General features: G+C 41.7%; 1 protein-coding gene across 1 annotated transcript in view; it reads left to right on the top strand.

The window, feature by feature from the left end:
- DNAJC15 (DnaJ heat shock protein family (Hsp40) member C15) overlaps positions 1 to 8,202 on the top strand; it is a 69,748-nt gene extending 61,546 nt beyond the window's left edge. Inside the window, exon 6 of the mRNA XM_040341298.1 lies at positions 7,536 to 8,202. Coding sequence (XP_040197232.1) covers positions 7,536 to 7,606 — 71 coding nt within the window. The 3' untranslated portion in view covers positions 7,607 to 8,202. The remainder of the gene's footprint in view (positions 1 to 7,535) is intronic.
- The last annotated feature ends 12,954 nt before the right edge of the window (positions 8,203 to 21,156 follow it).

The following is a 21,156-nucleotide window of genomic DNA, read 5'->3' as shown; positions in this document are numbered from 1 at the left end:
ATTAACGAGGCGGCGTTCGGGGGTTATACCGGGATGATGCCTGCAGCCGCAGGCATCATCCCGGTACCGTTGTTTAGAGCGGGCGATCGGCTATCCAAACATAACCGATGCGGCTAAAAGCCGCTCGGTTGTTATGCCGGAGGAGCGGGAGGGGACATCCCCCGCCGCCTTTCGCCGCTCTGACCGGGCCTCCCGTCCCACCGGGAGACCCGATCCTCCATCCGGCGCCTTCTGTGTCCAGGCGGAGACTGACACTAAGCCGTAAACGGCTTTGATTCAGTCTCCGCATTGAAACCACGGAAGCGGCGTCATGACGTCACTTCCGGGTTTCTCGGCTGCCAATGGCGCCGGATTTAAAAAAGTACACAGTATTCAGAATCGCCGTTTTCGACGATCTGAATACTTTGAAGTGCAAAGGAGGGCTCGGAGGTCTTTTAGACCCCCGATCCCTCCATAAAGAGGACCTGTCACCACCTATTGCTGTCACAAGGGATGTTTACATTCCTTGTGACAGCAATAAAAGTGATCAAAATGTAAAAAAATAAAAAAACACAATTTAATATTATAAAAATAAATAAAATAAATAAGAAAACAAAAAAAAATGTTTTAAAGGGTGAACCTCCTTAATCGCGCGATTAATCGTGAGTTAACTATGACATTAATGCGATTAATCGCGATTAGAAATTTTAATCGCTTGACAGCACTAATATATATATATATATATATATATATATATATATATATATATTGTGTGTGTGTATGTATATATATATATATATATATATATATATATATATATATATATATATATATATATATATATATATATTAAATACCACCAAAAGAAAGCTCTATTTGTGGGAAAAAACAGCGTCAATTTTTTTTTGGGAGCCACGCCATACGGCCCGCAATAGTCGGTTAAAGCGGCAAATGGTCCGAGTCTTCAGTGGTTAAAAAATAATAAAATCTTGTGCAGTTTCCTCGGTAGTACAACCTTTATTCCAGGGACAAGATCTGGAGACTTAAAGTGATTTGTAAATTCTCGTGGTTTTAAAAAAATAAATAAATAAATAACATGCATGTCATACGTACCTTGCTCTAAGCAGTGGATTTGCACAGAGCAGCTCGGATCCTCCTCCTCTCGGGCCCCTCCCTCCTGTTGAGTGCCCCCACAGCAAGCAGCTTGCTATGGGGTACCCAAGCTGAGTCACAGCTCCGTGTCCATTCAGACAGGGATCTCCGGGACCCACCCCCTCTCTCTCCTGATTGGCTGGCTGACTGACATTAACAGCAGCAGGAGCCAATGGTGCCTCTGCCATTTCTCAGCCAATCAGGAGGGAGAGTCTTGGATGGACAGACATTGCGCACTGGTAAGTATGAGGGGGGCTGCTGCACAGAGAAGGCTTTTTATCTTAATGCATAGAATGCATTAAGATAACTTCTGACTTTACAACTCCTTTAACCACTTAAGACCCGGACCATTATGCAGGTTAAGGACCTTGCCCCTTTTTACGATTCGGCACTGCGTCGGTTTAACTGACAATTGCGCGGTCGTGCGACGTGGCTCCCAAACAAAATTGGCGTCCTTTTTTTCCCCACAAATAGAGCTTTATTTTGGTGGTATTTGATCACCTCCTGTGGGGTTTTTTTTATTTTATTTTTTTTTTTTTTTGCGCTATAAACAAAAATAGAGCGTAATTTTTTAAAAGAATTCAATATTTTTTACTTTTTGCTATAATATCCCCCAAAAATATATAAAAAACTTTTTTTTTTTTTACCCTCAATTTAGGCCAGTACGTATTCTTCTACCTATTTTTGGAAGAAAAAAACCGCAATAAGTGTTTATCGATTGGTTTGTGCAAAATTTATAGCGTTTACAAAATAGGGGATTTTTTGATTGCATTTTTATTATTCATTTTCTTTTTATTTTATTTTTTTACTACCAATGGCGGCGATCAGCATTTTTTTGTTTTTTTTTCGGGACTGCGACATTATTGGACACATCGGACAATTTTGACACATTTTTGGGACATTTTTGCTATAAAAATGCACTGTTTACTGTGAAAATTACAATTGCAGTTTAGGAGTTAACCACTAGGGGGCACTGTATGGGTTAAGTGTGACCTCATATGTGTTTCTAACTGTAGGGGGGCGGGCTGTACGTGTGACGTCATTGATCGTCTTTCCCTATATCAGGGAACAGACGATCAATGACACTGCCACAACGAAGAACGGGAAAGGTGTGTTTATACACACCTCTCCCCGTTCTTCAGCTCCAGTGACCGATCGCTGGACATCGGCGGCGATCGGGTCACGGGGCTTCGGACCGGGTCGCGAGCGCGCCGGAGGCAGTGCTACCCCCGACCCCACGGCTGGGCTTAAAGAGACCTGTACAGGTACGGGATTGTGCCCAGCCATGTCATTCTGCCGACATATATCGGCGTGAATGGGTCCTTAAGTGGTTAAGCTATATTCACACAGCAGCTTCCAGTAAGATTTAGTTGATTCTTGCTCACGGTTCTAGCTGCTGCTACAACGCACTGGGGTTGATTTACTAAAACTAGAGAGTGCAAAGTCTGGTACAGCTCTGCATAGAAACCAATTGGATTCCAGGTTGTGTGTTGTTTTTTTTTTTTTTTTTTGTCAAAGCTCAATTGAACAAGCTGAAGTTAGAAGCAAATTAGTTGCCATGCATCAGATTTCGCACACTCTAGTTTGCATAAATTAACCCCACTGTGTGCGACCAACAGCTGTCAAATTTGTAGTCTGTACAAATTAATGACTGTGCTGACGCGGTTTCCATGCAGCATATAAAGCCATAAACCAACTAGAGTGCGTCCAGATTTGCCATTTCTGCAGAGTTTTGGCTGCACACAATCCACTGGATGGCCACTGCTAATCTCCTCGTTTGTATGCGGCATTAGCACAGAGGTGTTGCTGCATGTAAATATAGTCTTCTACTTGTAGCAATTCTTGTGGCTGGATTTCTTATGTTTTGCACACTGTGGTTTGGTAACATGGTCTACATTTGCATAAACATTATTTCATTATTGTTACCTGTGTATAAGGGTTAAACATAAAATAAATAATGCTCTCTGTAGACTGTTTATCAAAAACACATTTACTCCTGCTCAACCAGTGTGATAAGACTTCAGCAGCCTGCAGATAAGCTGATATTTCTTTCCATTAATTAGCTGAGATCACACTGACACTTGATGACTGAATTTTTCTTTTAAATCGAGGATTTAGAGCAGATTACATTGAAAACTGAGTCAGGAGAGATTTTAACTGCCATTCCCCAAGATGGGATATTACTGCTTTAATGCTGGGATTCATCAAACTGCACATAATATCTGCAATTGACCTCGCAAGTAATTAGGGTGCAGCTCACTCGCTGTGAATTTTGGGCCACAGTGCCCAATTAGAGAGCATAGGAGCAACTCATCAGCCGATTTATAATCTCTGCTCTGCATGAAACACAAAGCTTTTGCATAAACATTAAACCAAATTCATATATATATATATATATATATATATATATATATATATATATATATATATATATTTTATAACGTATATGTTGGCTTCTACGTCTCTTCTATTTTTACGTATCTTCTGTGACTTGTAAAAAAAATTCTGGCTATATATACCTACCAGGACATTGGTTATATCGCTGGATAAGTAGGTTTTCAGTATCACTTGGTACATTTCTTTAAAATGCCATTTGGCTGTATTCTCCTAGATTGTAAGCTCTAACAAGCAGAGGGTCCTCTGATTCCTCCTGTATTGAATTATATTGTAACTGTACGTACTGTATGTTGTGTAGCGCTACCTCCTCAGGATCCGCTGGTTGTTGTTGGGATATTAAGTTACCTTCTTACTGTTGTCTAGGGGTGAGTTTGATGAGTAGATCAGTGAGAGAATGTCCAGTCAATAAATTAAGGTTTTCAAATGCTTTATTTCCAGGCCCAACATGGCCAACATCAACATGAGGTAGAGCAAGAAGGTTGATGAAGTAGGAGAGAACTTTGCAGTATCGGGCCTGGATGTGAACCGAGCAATCCTGCTCTTAGTAGTAATAGTATCAGTTTGTTGCCACTCTAGCCAGAGTGGGTGAAGTGCCCCCGGACAGACTCCTGCCACGAGCCTGGCAGCCGAAGCGTCACTTTAGGTTGCTGGGAGGAACAGACCTATGGCTCTAGGGCCTCTGCAACAGGCCTAGTACTTGAATGAGCCGAACGGATTGAGCAAATCCTCCCAGTAAATTAGATCAGGGTCGCAGGGTGACAGTTGAAGTGTACCTGTCAATATCCCGGTCACCAGATCCCAGATGGTTCGTTCAAGCCCTGTTGGACAACCTGCCTCTGGGTTCTCCTCAAGCCGACCCTCAATCGAACGGCACACAGCCTGCGATCTCCTCAATAGAGCTGGGACCCAGCAAGTCACTGGGCCCCTGTCAGGAACATGGTGCTCCGCGTAGCATGCGACCCCGGCCTGGAAGGCCATCGCCAGGGTCCGTTGGATGCGCACACCCTAAAGGTGGGTGCCGCACCTGGAACCCGCGGAGAAGAAGGAACCACCAAAGATGGCGTCTGCCACAGATATACTCTCCCCCAGCATGCCCTGCGATGGAAAACTCCTCCAATTGGCTGCTGGGGAAAAGCGGCTCCGCCAGAACCCCTCTAGCGCCAACTGTCGCCCAGGGGTGGTGCCAACACCCCTGGAGCGCAGACTGACCTACAGGACAGTTCTGGAATGACAGCAGCCCAAATTTAGCAAAATTGTGAATGGGACCAAAATAACTCTCCCATTCCCCACTAACTTTAGCGTAGTGCCCATACTGAAAGTAAGGGGGCGCTACAGTTGTAAAGCACTGCACAAACTGTTGGTGCTATATAAATCCTTTATAATAATTTATTATTTTTGTATAGAAAATGCATATATCTTGGCACAATTCGTCATATAATTTTAAATGTTCAGCTAGGAATGTGTTAAATCAGGGAACCCAGACAGCCCAATGTTTTACAGTAAATGTATGCATTTTATTAACCATTGTGTGATTGTAGAGTTATTTTATACAGCTTATGTTTTCCGATGAGATTACCACTTTTGTAACGTAGAAGCTCAGTTTTGGAAGATATGGAGGAAATCGAATCCATCACTTCTAGGGCTAAATATAAAGTAATTGTCATCCAGGAAGTTTCAAATTCTTTTGAAGAGCCAATACATATCTTTAGGCGCTGCACAAATTGTAGGCGCTATATACTAATACTACTAATGTATACTAATAATCTTTTATTTGTCAATACACCCACTTTATTTTTAGGTTTGCTGCTACAGACTGAACAATTTTGACCATACAGTTTCTTGCTGTGCAATTTTCCCATTGCTTGAAACGAGACATATCCAGGTTTTCGCCCGATTTTGTGGCAATCACCAATAGAAGTTGATCAAAATGTAAAGGCTTTTCTCTCTACAGCTCTTCATATCTCTTGATAAACACAAATATAGTCCATATCTGTGCTAAATAGATTAAAGCTGAAGTCTAAACAATAACACTTATATGAAAATGGCCACTAAGGATATAAATGCACTTTGTGTGCACCAAATGCCTCGTGGTGACATCATGCCTTTGCTGCACATCATTTGTGGGAGGGTCTCAGCAGGTCCACCCTCTACAGCCAGCCTGCAGTATGGATTCCTGCTTAAATAATTCTCGTTGGTGCAGAGAAGAAAAATCGGATGATTCTATAGAAAATTACATATCTGCTGTAATGGCCTTTTAAACTATCCTCCTGCATAACGCCCAATTGCTACTGCTTTTTACGTTATGTGCCTAATGTACTGAACTCATTAGTGTGTGTTTGTCAGTCTGGCTGGCGCAAAACCCCTCACCTGCTGTGAGTGTGCCTGAGCTTAGTAATATTTAGAGTCTTATTAACATACCCCTCTGCTTGTTTTGGCTGTATTGATCTCCAGAAATTGCCTGGTCCCCAAGACCAGCACTGTCAAGCACTGCACATTAAGTATTTATCTTCTACAGCAGTGGTCATCAACCCTGTCCTCAGTGCCCACTAACAGGCCAGGTTTACAAGATAACTGAAATACATCACAGGTGATATCATTTGCAGTATTCTAGTCTGCATCATCCCAAGGTAATACATAAAACCTGGCCTGTTAGTGGGCCCTGAGGACAGGGTTGATGACCACTGTTCTACAGAGTTGAAAGTGGGGGTGCTAACTTTGAATGCACAATACCTAGAAAAATGGGAAAAGTGCTACATGCACTTTGTACCCTAGGGCACAGGATGAAGAAAAATATTTGTGGCAAGACTTCCGAACTGCTCCATAGCCGAAAAGACGGCTACAGCGCTGCTCTCTCCTCCTGGGTGGGAGTCCATTGACGTCGTCCCAGGAACCACACCTCTCGTGCATCCTGTGATTGCTTTGTCACAGAATATGGTTGACGGTTATTGGCTATCACAGTGTGACAGGGAATGTGTACACAGATAGATCTGCACTGATCACTGCCTATCAGTGCAGCCCCATCAGCGCACACCAGTGAAGGAGAAAAATTACTTTTTGTTTAGCAAAAAAAAAAACAGTGGTGATTAAATACCAACAAATAAAACTCTCCATTAGCCAAAAAAAAAAAAGAGAGATAAATGTCATATGGGCACAGTGTTGCATGACCGTCATTCAAGGTGTGACAGCCCTGAAAATTGGCCTTGTCAGGAAGGGGGTATAAGCGCTCAGTAAGAAAGTGGTTAAAAAAAAACATTCCATTACTTTTTTTCTAATAAATGGTAGGGTGAGTGAGCCAGTCCACTTCTCATATACCATATGCTAGTACTTTGCTTTAACCTTCGTTGTTCAGATTTCCTGGCCTGGAACAAATATGTGGCTTTTGAGTTGGAAATGGCTGATTCCTTCAAAGTCTTAGACAGTGGTTTTTACTTCATAAGAAAATACCTTTATTAGAGCACCAGTTGGGCAAAACCCACTTTTCAGAGAGTCTGTGCTCATAGGAATTTAGGGGGGTGTGCATGCATATATGAACCACAATATTTCTACGCTTCTCTCTCACCATTTAGAGGAAAAAATATAAATGAGTGTTAATTTAAATTATGTAAATCTTTTTTCAATGTAAGGGAAATCCCCCTATTAGACAGTTCCTGCTAGCACATGCTGTACCTGTTGGGAAGATTTGCCTCTTATATTTGAGTTGGTGACCAGTATTACTTAAACTAAAAGTGAAGGCAAATGCAAAATATTAAGTGCATTTCCCTTCACTTTTACTTTAAGTAATAATGGTCACCAACTCAAATATAAGAGGCAAATCTTCCTAATAGGTACACAGACTGCAATAAAAACCTTTATTTACTCGATCAAAAAAATAAATAATAATAATGTTTTGGCTAAAAACCTGTTCACACTATTTTTCCGTGTTTTTTTTTTTGAATAATAGATTACTTTTTACTTATTTTTTTTCTTTACATGCCACTTCTTTTAATCGCCTGTGTTTCTCTTTACAGGTGGCTCACCTTACATGGCAATGAAAATAAATCAAGCAAAGGAATTCCTGGAATCTAGCACAAAACAATAACAGGAAATCTGAATAATTTGTATAAAAATTCCATGCTGCCTGGAAAGATCGCACATTGCTTTTGTCTACCCCACTGTTCATCTGCTAGAATTCATCTTTTCATCTTTTGTTTTTTGAAGTGACTTTAATATTTATTTGTGCCTTTTGCTTGGTATTTGCATAGTTCATAAATGTTTGATTTTAAGCTGCTCATACATGTGTAAATTGGGTCATCTGGGATTTCTCATTGTCAATGGTGGACATCTCATTCTGCTGTTTTTTAGATATTTACTCAGATGGTTCAGTGTTACACATTAGCAATCTGGGCATGTGCTGTCTGGGTAATTTTTTGGAAAAATAAAACTATTGCTCTAGTCTATAGTTTTATGCAGATTCAGACCCCATATATAAAGAACCTCATGTATCTAAAGGGTATCCAGGTAGATATGCATCAGTTTTTATAGTATGAAGCAGCTCATTGCACAGGAAATTGTTGACTGAGGTGTAAATATTTTTTCTCAATCTGTAGTATTTGGATATCTTTAAAAAGTATTATATACATTGATTGCTCACGCGTAAAAACTGTGGCAAAATAAAGCTACATAATTATATTTTAATTTGTTAATTGTGTGTGGTGTTTTGATTTAAAAAAATAAGTTTGTCAATCCTTCTCTTGCTGATGGCACACAATCTCTAGGCAAATTGTTTTATTTTGAATAGCATGGGGAAAGGGTAGAATAGAATAATAGGCTAGAACTGTGTGCTTGTTGGGGAGATCTCTGCACTTCCTATTAGGAGAGGAAGTGGTTAGAAATATCTCGAATGGAAACACAGACACATCAATTTCGTAGGCTGACCATGTTTATTGCTCTCTGTGCCTCAATACTCCAGTAACAACCTCATGCCTTGTCTGTTGTGCAGGCATCACATGGACAGGGACATTTCCCAATTGGGCTACAAACAAAAATAACTATTTCCCATAGATAACTCGCTCCCATTCTATCTAAACCTTTAAAAAACAAAAACAAAAAACGTTGGTGGTGCAGTTGGGCTTTAAAACCTTCTTTCCTTATTTTTTTTTCTTTTAGAAAGCCTGGTCATAGGCCGTCCAGTAGTACCAACTATATTGTACCTTGTTCTTTTACCCATATTTATAAGCACACTTGCAAGAATTCTGAGTAGTAGGCATCATAATACCACTGATGGCACGGGGGGAGGGGCAGTATGTAGGTGGGGTACAGCATGGTTTGGAGGCAATAATTCACACATTCAGGTGCAATATATATAAAACTTGTATACAAAAAAAGTAATGCAGCAACAGTCCACAATAGACCCACTGGGACAGCTTTCCAGCTAGGCACACTCATTGTTTCCAATGACATGAAGAAGCAAGTTTCAGCTAAACATCATCTGTTAAGGGGGGAAAGAAAGCAGCCTGGTGGTCTTGTGCCAAACAGGAAGGTATCTAGAGAGATTTGAATCTAAGCTTCCCTCCTCATCAGAAACCTTTCCTTATCGCTAGCACTGTCCAAGACTGGGTGGGTATCTTTTCCTACACTGTCCACTTGCATAAAGCATGTCAAACACAGGGGCCAGGATCTTAAATCAACTGCCACACCTAAGATGGCCACCAGAGTCACATGGGCACCCAGCATCCAATCAGATCGTTGCCCCAGAGACTCAGGAAACCATAGAGAAACCCTGTTCCCCATGACTTCTGCAGTGGAGATAGCAGGCTGCATCTGCCTACACCCCCCCCCCTTTTTAAAAGATGCTGTCAACGTGGTAACATGGATAACACAACAGAGTATAGTTAGGCAGAGCAATAAGCAATTTGAAACAACACAGTCCAAATATCTTGCAGACCGTTTCCCATGGTAAGACCGCAAAGGGTGCTCGTTCTCTTGACTTTTAGCAAAGTCACTTGTCAAAGGTTTGTTTTTAGGTAGTGGCTCAAGGGCTGCCAATAGCAAGGGGTCATACATGTCCTCTGCTTGCCCCTCACCTGGGCCCAAGGTTGCATCCACAGACATATGAGTACAAACGGCCGCCTTGTAAGGTGCTAGATTGACACTACCTTTGATGAAAAGTCCACCACCACAATTGATCCAGATATCGGTAGTCATTTAGAAGGGCTGCCTCAGAGTGACCACTGGCATAGTGGCGAGACACAAATGAGAACATCACAAACCAGGCGCTCTTTAAATGACACGTGAGTGTCATATATGCACGATATACTACCACAAAAGACTAACTGGCAGTGATATCAAAAGCAAAGAGGGCAGTGTATCCATTAAAACAGTCTTGGTTTATTCCAGGTTAAAAAACAAATAGGATAAACGGTGGTTACCAGTTGATGACCAGCCCCATGGCACAGGCATGCAGGATATGCTGGGGAACCGGGTTATCGATGAGGACAATAAGATCCACATTGGAACGTTCTCACTGGCCGCAGCAAAGAGGCGGGTGGATTCACATCAATGGTAATAAAGTGCAGCGCAAAGACATAAAATTTAAATAACATCAAAAGTGATCAAATATAAAAATTCTGATAATGACACAAAGAAAAGTCCATAAAGTGCATCAGTGAAAAATCCAAAGGTGCTCCAAATAATGAAGTGACTATTAGTGATGAACATCAGAAACGGTGATCAACAGGAAAGGTTCCTCCACCACTAACTACAGATGGCCCCTCACCTCAACCATTCGACCATGGCTAGGTCACAAAGCTTTTTGAAAACCTCCAAGGCAAGCACAGGACACTTCCAAGTTAAAGAGATGTACAGCAGGCAGCAGGCAGCAAAAACGGCTCAGCACTTTTAATTGTTTCTAAGTAGGTTTCATGGCTGAATTTCTCGCCTATTCACATCACCAGAAGGGGGGCATAGGAGGAACCAAGAAGTCTGTGGTGGTGGACACTCAGACTAGGACACACCAGAGAATCAGGCAGGTTGCCAGGATAACCTGTTTCGGGGTACGTCCATTTGTCAAATCTTGACAGGCAACCAGAAAGCCAATGTTTTGTATCTGTGCACTGACGCCTATCAATTAACAGTTAACCCAGTATATCCCTCAGCCCAAGGATGGTCTAAAAAAATAGAGAAAGAAATAAAGGGGTGACAACGGGCCGACCATTTAAAAGTACTGTATCACAGACCAGTATGGTATATAACAATATCAACATACTTGGCCAATAAATTATATTTTGGATCTCTGGATCCTCATTGAGGCCATTGGAAGGGAGTCAAAGTATCTAATTTGAGGATCCAAAAGGTCCCACGTTTGCACAATAGCAAACTTCTCCTTCGCAGTAAGGTACCCATCGGATACACAAGAATGTGTTCAATTGTGAATTCTGACATGGGTACATTTTAGGAAAATTGTTGTTACAATAGGAGACAAAGGATTCAAACTCCTTGACCATCTTACTCCAAATGATGACATGATTAATGTATCGTCCAAAAAAGATATGTTTAGAAAACCTTACTCCCATCCACTAGAAAATGGGCCCGCTTGTAGTTTAAATTGAAGTGTTTTCATAGAAAATGCTGTAAGGCTCTAAGGCCAACCTGGTGGGGGGCTGGACATATACAGGGAACATACATTCAGGGATGTCCACGAGTAACCAGCCTCTCAGTTATAATTTCAAACTATGTGGATGACATGTCCCAAATCCTTAATATATGACAGACGTGATGCTATCGGCTATAAATAATAATTGATGTTACAGGTCAGGCTGCTTAAAAAATGTAGTACTGGCCACAATGGGTCTCCCTGGGGGGTACTAAATAAACTTTGGCAAGGTGATAAAATTATACATTGTGTTGCATAGTGATGGCAGAAGGAATGATTTTTCTCCTATTTAAAATGCCATCTCTGAAGGCCCTCTCTACTAAGCACTTTAGGTCAGTTTGAAAATAAGGGAGAGGATCTTGCAAAAGGACCCTATAGGTGTTCGTGTCAGGCCGCGTACACACGGTCGATCCATCCGATGAGAATGGTCCGACGGACCGTTTTCATCGGTTCACCTCTGAAGCAGACTGATGGACTGATGTGCGTACACACCATCAGTTCAAAAACCGATCGGGTCAGAACGCGGTGACGTAAAACACACGACGTGCTGAAAAAAACGAAGTTCAATGCTTCCAAGCATGCGTCGACTTGATTCTGAGCATGCACAGGTTTTGAACCGATGCTTTTGTGTACTAACCATCGGTTTTGACCGATGGTCAGCTGTCCATCGGTTCGATTTTAAAGCAAGTTCTAAAACTTTGGTCTGAAGGACAAAAGTCCGATGGGCTGTACACACGGTCGGTTTGGACCGATGAAACTGGACTTCGGTCCGTTTTCATCGGTTTGGACCGGTCGTGTGTACGCGGCCTCAGAGATGAACCAAAGGGCCTCCCTCATTTTGTCTCCCTTGTCATGTACAACAATGCTGCCCCCTTTGTCTGCCTGATGGACTATATTGTTGGAATTGATCTCCAAGGCTTTTAAAGCTTGTGTTTCACTAGCTGTGAGGTTGGATCTACATCTACCAGACCGCTCCTGGCAAAGTTTCATATGGTCCCAGTAAACCACCTGATAAAACGTCTCTACATAAGTGCCCTTTGATTGCATCGGAAAAAGACGTGGATTGGGGCTTGAAGTTAGTATTGTATGTACTATAATGGGATTAGAAAGATCCTCAAAGGATTGGGTGATAGAGCGACTCTCATCCCATTATTCCATGAGAACATTCAAGCTGTTCCCATCATTTTCTATCTCATGCAAAACAGGGTCAGTGTTGGGAGACTCCACACATCCCTCTGTAGTTTCATGGAGGGAAGCCTTCTCCCGATGAATGATGTAATACCATTTAACTGTCAGATTGCAAACTAATCTGTTAAAATCTTTACATAGACTGAACTTGTTGGCCAATGTGGAGAGTGCAAAACGAAGGCCTTTCTTCAAAACGGAGTGTTCCATCTCTGTCAGGGAGTGGGTGGATAGGTTGTAAATTCTAATAGTACTTATTCCACTACTATTATGTCCTTGTCTTTTTTTGCTTTTCCTCTGTGAGCTGTCCTCCTCATTTTCCTCCTGAGTTTTATTTTTTTCTAGCGCTGTGTTGGTGTGGGGTTGCTCCTTCTTTAACAAATCTATCGAAATCCCTTGTGAAGGAACTGTATTTGGAAGTTGGAATGGAGAAAACGCTGGTGAGGTCCAGCCTAATTAGAATGAAGATAGGTGAACCAGTCGGTGCTGGGTTAACCTGGAGGCAGTCCGGCAACCCCTCATCCGAGCTACCAAGGGAAGTGGAGCCGTGATGATGCCAGTACCACCACCAGGGTGCCCACTGCCCAGCATTACTGGGAGGAGTGGTATTAACTGCAGGGGAAAAGATTCTCTCCTTATAAGGTTTGGAGTCCCCAGGGGGAGGAATGTGAGAAAGGGCTAAATTATCAGTCAAATTCACATCTCTTCTTGTTGTAGGGGCTTGAGTTCTAGGGAGTGGATGATTGGGATAGGTCTTATACTTGTCTCAATTTTTGCCAGTTATATTGTTTTTATGTTTTACCCTCCTAACATAGGGATTGGTGGGTTTCCCTACATGATTATGCTCAACAGAACTGGCAGAAATCCGGAGTTCTTCAAAAGTCTTGGGGAAGATCATAATATCATTGAGATAAATGCACACAGTTTCAAAATTTGAAATCCCCAAGACATCTCTCTATTAGGCGCTGGGCCATTGCTGAGGCCGAAGGGCATACGATTGAGCCTAGGGGTGTAATAAAGACAGTCTTCTCCTCACCTTGGTCCCATACTGGGACTTGCCAGCAGCCACTGACCAGGTCCAGGGTAGAAAAGAACTTGGCTTATCCAAGGACCCTTAGGAATTTCTCAATCCGAGGAGGTGGGTGTCTCTGTGGATGCAGGTGTAAAGTTTTCAATATTTCACACAGAACTGTGAACTGCTATCTTTCTTATGTACCAGTAAAACAGGAGCGGCCCATGGACTGTGGCTTTCCTGAATCACCCCACCTTGTAGCATATTGCAAAGTAACTCCTTCACCTCCTTCACCTCTTGGCACAGCACTGGGGGAATTTGGTGGTACCACTCCTGGATGGGAGGTAAAAACAACAATATTTTTTACTTTATGCTATAATAAATATCCCCCCAAAAAAGTAAAAAAAAAAATTCTTTCTCCATTTAGGCCAATATGTAGTCTTCTACATAGTTTTGATTAAAAAAAATCCCAATTAGCGTATACTGATTGGTTTGCGCAAAAGTTATAGTATCTACAAAATAAGGGATATACTTATGGCATTTTTTTTTTTTTTTTTTACTAGTAATGGCGGTGATCAGCGATTTTTAGCAGGACTGCGACATTCCCGCGAACGGATCGGACACTTTTGACACTTTTTTCTTTTAGGACCATTGACATTTATACAGCAATCAGAGCTATAAATTGCCACTGATTACTGTATACATGTCACTTGCAGGGAAGGGGTTAATACTAGGCGGTGATCAAGGGGGAGGTGTTTCTAACTGTGGGGGGAGTGTACTGACGGAGTAGGGAGAGATCACTGTTCCTGATCACTAGGAACAGCAGATCTCTCTCCCCTCCCCTGTCAGAATGGGGGATCTGTCTGTTTACATTGACAGATCCCCGTTCTGGCTCTCTGAGTAGCAAATCGCGGGTGGCCGGCGGACATAGCAGTCGCCAACCTCACGCATCGGCTCCTGCGATGTGCCCTGGTCACGTGCCCCCTATTCACATTGAAGCAGCTGCTGTACAGCTACGACGATTTGCACAGGGGAGCCATCTGCCGCTGTATAACAACTGGTCGGCAAGTAGTTAAAGGTAATGTCCAGCTGTTCTAAGAGGGACTTCTGCAAAGAAGCCATGGCTGCCTGCAAGGAGGAAAATACAGTCTCAGTCCCTGGTTTGACCTCGGAGATGCATTGGGAAAGTACAGCATATATGTTGGCCAAAACAGCGTGCCTGGGCAGCTAGATTGGTGTTGTTCCCAGGTTTATAAGCTCTACCAACACACTTCTGTGGTGAACCTTAGATAGGGTAGGGCCCAACAACCATTCTGGCATTATGAGATTCTTGTGGGGTTCTACCATCACTGTAGCTTCCTGACAGTGACCTTGGACCCAGTGCCAATCAAATATGAGACCTCTTGCCCTTTGACTAGGGAGGACACCACTGGGCTTGGTGCGACCATGTCTTCAGACTTTTTGGGACTTTGGATTAACTGTCCCGGGGGTTGCTCCTCTGCCCTGGGAGTCAGTAGTTTAACAATGGCTTAGAAGGCTTCCTCGGTCCATACCGCCCACAGTTCTTGGATATGTGTCCATAGTGACCACACGTGCCAATATTTATGTTTTCTTCTGGGTCCTTGCGCAATGCATTTTCATCCCTATGGGGTTGGGGTGAGTCCTTTTTAGAGACGGTTACCTCCTGCTTCAAGGCGGCCAAATCCTAAGCTAGCTTCATCAGTGTTGTTTGCATGGCAGTGCCAGGGCCTCCTCTTTGAGGTATGCAGGCTCAAACTTCTTGGTGACTGCTACTGTTGCATCCTCCTCTTCTTGTTCCCATGCAACAGCATCCACCAGCACATTGTGAAAGGAAGTGGTGGGTTGTGCTTTAAATTTCTCCTGCAGGGCTCTCCAGACCGAGTCTGCTTTCAGACCAGGTATTAATTGGTCCCTGAGTGAACATTCCTCTTTTTTCTTGGCATCTCCAATGCATCGTGGATAAGGCTCTCATCTTCCAAACAGGCTCTCCTAGTGTGAAACAATTTTCTCTACGGTGGCCAACCTGTGTTCTGGGTGCTCCATCTCCATCTGCATATGCACAGCACTCTCCAATCTCCCTCTCCCACTCTGCCAGAGGATTGTTAGAGCAATTAAACTTGGGCTGAACCTAGCGGAGCCATACTGGAGCCCAGTCCTCCCACTCCCACCGCAAGGGACAAATCCTGCTGATTATGACAAGTGTAGGTGGGGTGCAGCAAGGTGTGGAGGCAAAAATGTGCATATTTTCAATATAAAACTTGTATTGAAGTAATGCATCAACAGTTCAAAATGGACTCAGTGGGATAGCTACCCAGTCAGGCACACTCAGTTTTCAATAATGTAAAAAAGCAGGTTCCAGTTGAACCAACAGCATCTGTTGAAAGGGGACAGAATGTGGCTCGGCTGTCTGTGTTAATTTAAAATATTTTCATTGACAAATTTAACACTATTTTAATCGGCTAAAATAGGACTAAAACAATTCAGATGATTAAAATACGACTAAAATTAAAATTACATTTTAGTCAGACTATGACTAAAACTATGTTGGGGGTTTTATGTTGGAGGTTTTATATTTTAAAGTTGCACTTCTGTGTTTTTTTTTTTGTCTTTTTTTATGAAACTTGGTTTTATTTATAAAGATGTTATATATCACAATGGTTAAATCTGTGTCTGTAGTTCAAACCTTAATACCATAAAAAATACCATGTTATTCGATTTTTTACTCCAGGTGTATATAATGAGTTTGGCAATTCTAGAGAAATGCTTAAATAATGCATTACAATTTACCTAAACTCATTAGATTTTAGTTGACTGGAGATTTTGGTAGCATAAAATATGACTAAAACTAAAACAATTCAGATGATTAGATGCGACTGAAACTAAAATGGCATCTTAGTCAAAATTAACACTGCTCGCTGTTTCGTGCCAAACAGGAAAGTATCCAAAGAGATGTGACCCTAAGCTTTCCCTCCTTTCCCTGTCGCTAGCACTGTCCCTAACATACTGGGTACCTTTCCCTACACTGGCCACTTGCATAAAACGTGCCAAACCCAGGATCTTAAATAGACCTTGCCACACCTAAGGTGGCCACCGGAGTCACATGGGTGGCCAGCATCCAATCGGATCGCTGCCCCAGTGACCCAGGAAACATGTTCCCCATGACTTCGGCCCCGTACACACCATAGAATCTATCCGCAGATAAATCCCATCGAATGGGTTTCAGCGGATAGATTCTATGGTGTGTACACTCCGGCGGATATTTATCCGCGGATATTTCCGAATTCCAGCAGATAAATATTTGTCGACATGCACAGAATATCTATCCGCTGGAATCGGATCCCACGGATGGATCCGCTCGTCTGTACAGACTCACCGGATCCATCCGTCCAAAGGGATTCCCCGCACGCGTCGTAATGATTTGACGCATGCGTGGAATTCCTTATATGACAGCGTCGCGCCCGTTGCCGCGTCATAATCGCGGCGACGGCGCGACACGTCATCGCCAGAGGATTTCGACGCGGATTTCAATGCGATGGTGTGTACACGCCATCGCATAGAAATCTGCTGAAATCCTCGAGAGGATTTATCCGCGGATACGGTCCGCTGGACCGTATCCGCGGATAAATCCTCTCGTGTGTATGGGGCCTTCCTCTCCCTTTGCATTGCTACTGTGAGTGAACGCCGCCTGCAATGGAGACCGCAAACTGTACCTACCTACAATACTATGCATCTAGTTCTGCCTCTAATGGAATTATCCTTCTGTCTTCTGTTAATGTTGTTGGTAGTGGGTAGGGACATTATTGTTTAGAAAATGTATATTTGAAAAAAATACCTTGTAGAATAATGCCCATTAATCTCTAGTTAAATTTTCAGCACCTTTGTTTACAGAACTCCATTTTTATACTAAACATGGTAGAAGTCTTTTGAACCAATAATGACAGCACTGCCTGGAAGGCACTGGGGAAATATTCTTAACTATGTCAATAGGTCAGATCAGTTTAGGACAAAGCAAATTTTAATCTTCATTATGTGAAATGCTAGCCAAAGCAGAACTTCACGCTACCACATCCAACTACACAGATTACCGTAAAAGTATATAAGGGAGCATTTTTACTCACTAAATTATTTTCATTTTTTATAATTTAAGCAACTATTCAGCACATTTATATGCAGTACACCCTAGGTTCCAAGTGCTGATTTTTCCTCATTAGCTCCAAGTGCAGCTGTATAGGTGATAGTAAGATGCTGTTACCAAGTCAAAATTGGCTACTTAACTTAGTTGCATTAAAAAACATTATTATTTATTAATAAATGCTGTATTTGTATAATAACAAATTATATAATAACAAATTGGAAGTTTTCACTTCTTTTCATGTTCTGTGTACATGTAAAAAAAAAAAGGTTTGACCTTTTAGTTATACTTTAGGTAATTTCTGCATGCAAAAGTGTACCCCCACATGACAGAAACGTAATCTCAGTATACAGTATTATCTATTTATGCCATGGTTCTGAAACCACTAGTCAGCTCTTATTTTATTTCAATTTTCATTTAGGTATTTGTATACTTTAAAATAGAAATATAACCAAAGCTTTTATGGTCATACTTCTCTTCTGGGTCACAGGTGCGCACTTATTTCTTCACTCCTGTGACCCAGTTTCAGCCAACAGTGGGCTAAAGTTTGCTGTCGGATGACATTGCAGAGCCAGTCTAGGCTCTGTAGGGATCCTGACAATAATGTCGGGACCCACCCAGATGCCAGACTGGCAGCTGGCTCAGCCTCTTAGCGTGCTGCTGAAAGCCTGAGCCAGCCGATCCCACCCCTTCCACAGCTTGCCACTCCAGCGAGTGCTGGAGGGGCAGATCAGAGAGTGGTGCCTGACAATCACTGCTCTCTGCTTAGTGAGGAAAGGGGAACTGAGCGATCAGCCATTATGTAATCACTCTGTTCTCAGTCTTGGAGCAGGTGGGGGACAGCTGCAGCATTGGATCGACACTCCAGCCATCTAGATAAGAATGTAGGTTTATTTATTTTTTTCAATCCTACACTTCTTCTTTAAAGAATAAGTTGACCTTTGGACAAAAAATAATTAATGCAGATTTTTTTGCAGGTAAAAAATGTGCATTTATTAATTTTTTGTTGCAGGATCCTGTAAAGCATTACACCAGCGATCAGAAAATCGCTGAATCCATGCAGGTCTCCTGCAGACCTGTCAGTGTATCTGTTTGCTCGTACCTCATACGAACAAGCAGATACACGCTGACAGAAAGAGTCAATGAACTGCCATGGCGCTCACATCGCTTTAACAGCAGTCGGGATGTGTAGTTTTTCATTCACAGAATACTTTTTTAAATTGTGACAGCTTGCGGAAAGAGAAGATCCTCCACTAGCTGTCAAAGTGGGGGCCACACCTGAATATGGGTGTAACATGTTATGAAAGGTGAACGTATCCTTTTAATACTATGTGTAAAATAGAACTTTGCAGTAGGTAATGAAGTGGTAATGTGTGCAGAATGTTTATTTGGGTTCATTTATGACCTTATGTGCAGCTTAGCTGTGTATTATTTGTATGTATGGTTTGATTTCAGCATAATTTATATTTTGATATTTAAGCCGTTTTTGTGGCTGTGCCAAGGCAAATCCACTCTGCAATAACCTTGGCAGCCTCACAAGAGCAGGAGCTGTAGAGGCTTCATCACATTCTGTGCCTGGATCCCAGCTGTTCTTATAAGGGGCCATCAGCCAGTTTCACAATCATCTCTCTCTTTGGACTGTCTCATTCTTACATTGGATGCAGAGCACGTCGATGTAATGTGCAAAAAAATAAATAAATATGTAATAAAATGTTGCGCTCGCTGCCAGCTTCCCCCTGCAATCAATGGCTACTGGCTGCATACAACTGAAAAACAAATAAGCATTTGCCACAAACAAATTCAACAGGAGGGGAAAAAAAATCTATTTGTTTTATTTAAAACCAAATGTCAAAACTGCCAAGTGGATAAAATGTAAACTATACGTGTAGAACATTTTAAAATACATTTTATTGGGGCTCATCAAGGCACCCCCTGGCTTTAATTAGCTGTAAGTTGAAAGCATCAATCTATGTGAGTGGGCAAAAGACAATGGCAGCCTTCATTATGAATATTCAGTTCTGGCTGTGAGCTAGGAGATGCATAATATTCAGGAACAAATCAAAGCACAGGCCCACTGTGATAATGGAATGTGCTTTGGCGAGCCATAATACCTTTGTTATGCTAGCTATGTTGTCAGGTCAATGAACCATGTGATATATTGTGTACGTAATGACCTATAAGTGCACATATGCGTCTATTAAGATTTTTCTATAGAAAACTTTAATTGCTGTTTCCTGCAATTTTATTTCAGCCTTCTAATTTTCCTTCTTCCTTGACTAAGAAATAAATATATTTTTGGAGAAAACTGTTGTTTCCAGTTATGCTTTCTAACACACATTATGATTTTTCCAGCACACACTATATAATACAAAGGATAATTATAGAGACCTTCCAAGCCAAATAGCAAAAGCTACTTTTAGACAGTTATAATGAGCACCGCCCATTCTCTAAAGCTACAGTGATTACATTAGAAGTGCTGCATTCTGACACCCTGACCGTTTTTGTACTCCCATTGGCATGGGATGTTGGCTGCATGCCTTGGCTTTTAAAAGAATTGAGCAATAAATACCTTGCTAAGCCAGTACCATTCTTTCCTTTATAATACCTAACTTGTGTGTTGACTAAGCCAGACTTATAGGTTCATGCAGGACTTCACAGCCCCGCCTAAAGTCAATGAGCAACATAAAGCCTGACAATCAGATTTTACTCTATATTAAATTATTAACATTGTAAATAAATGTGTAAATTCTGACATCAAAATCTGAATTTGTGTTTGGGTATTACACACTTTTACATGAATACACTTTATGCCACTGTTGAGGTTGCAATGATTTAGCCCCCCAACAGTCTAAGGGACAGTGAACTGGCCCCCTGTTCGAAACGTTTGAGGACCCCTGCTCCATGGAGTTAAAAAAAATCCATCCACTGCATGATAAATCTTGCTATGAATGTTGCCACTTGTGTACAGTATTGCTCTTTTCCATTGTGCAAATGTCTCTTTGTCATGTGTCAAGAGCCCCTGCTCTTTATATTGTTAGCAACAAAAAACTAAGATATCTGTCTCTAATCTTTTTCAGGATTAAATGTTTGGGTTATTGAATGAATTCCCAGGAGTCTCTTTGGTGGCAGAACATTTTAAACGTCCCTGTCAAAAGTAGACTTTCTGGATGTACACATTAAATACGCTTGCACCCAAAGGCCTTAATGAAGACAGAGGTTAGCACGGTCTTATAACCATAACATGTTCCACTGGATGTATCCCCAGAGATATCAAATATATTTTCTTTCTCCTTCTTTATCAGTCAGGTCCCTAAATTGGATGATAACAGCTCTACAGTGTTAATGCTGTTCTCATTATTGACTTGTTAGGGTTAACATAGATATTGCCCTAAAAAGATTTTCTGCAGCCGTCCATGGTGGGATTTTAATTTACATAACTATATACTTTATTTCATTTTATTTTTATTATGTATTTACTATTTTTATATTTCAATGTTTTTATTAAGAAAATCCAATAATGACAGAAAGAGCATTTAAACAAAAGCCAATTCTTGCATTGTCACTATGACAAATACGCAAATATAAAAAACATGAACAAACCAAAAAAAAACATGGTCCATGAAAACATCGTGGGATGTTCTCAGATAA

Source organism: Rana temporaria, chromosome 2 (assembly GCF_905171775.1).
Source record: "Rana temporaria chromosome 2, aRanTem1.1, whole genome shotgun sequence".
Taxonomy (NCBI): Eukaryota; Metazoa; Chordata; class Amphibia; order Anura; family Ranidae; genus Rana; species Rana temporaria.
The sequence above is the reverse complement of the archived record's forward strand: the minus strand, read 5'-3'. Positions and strand labels throughout refer to the sequence as shown.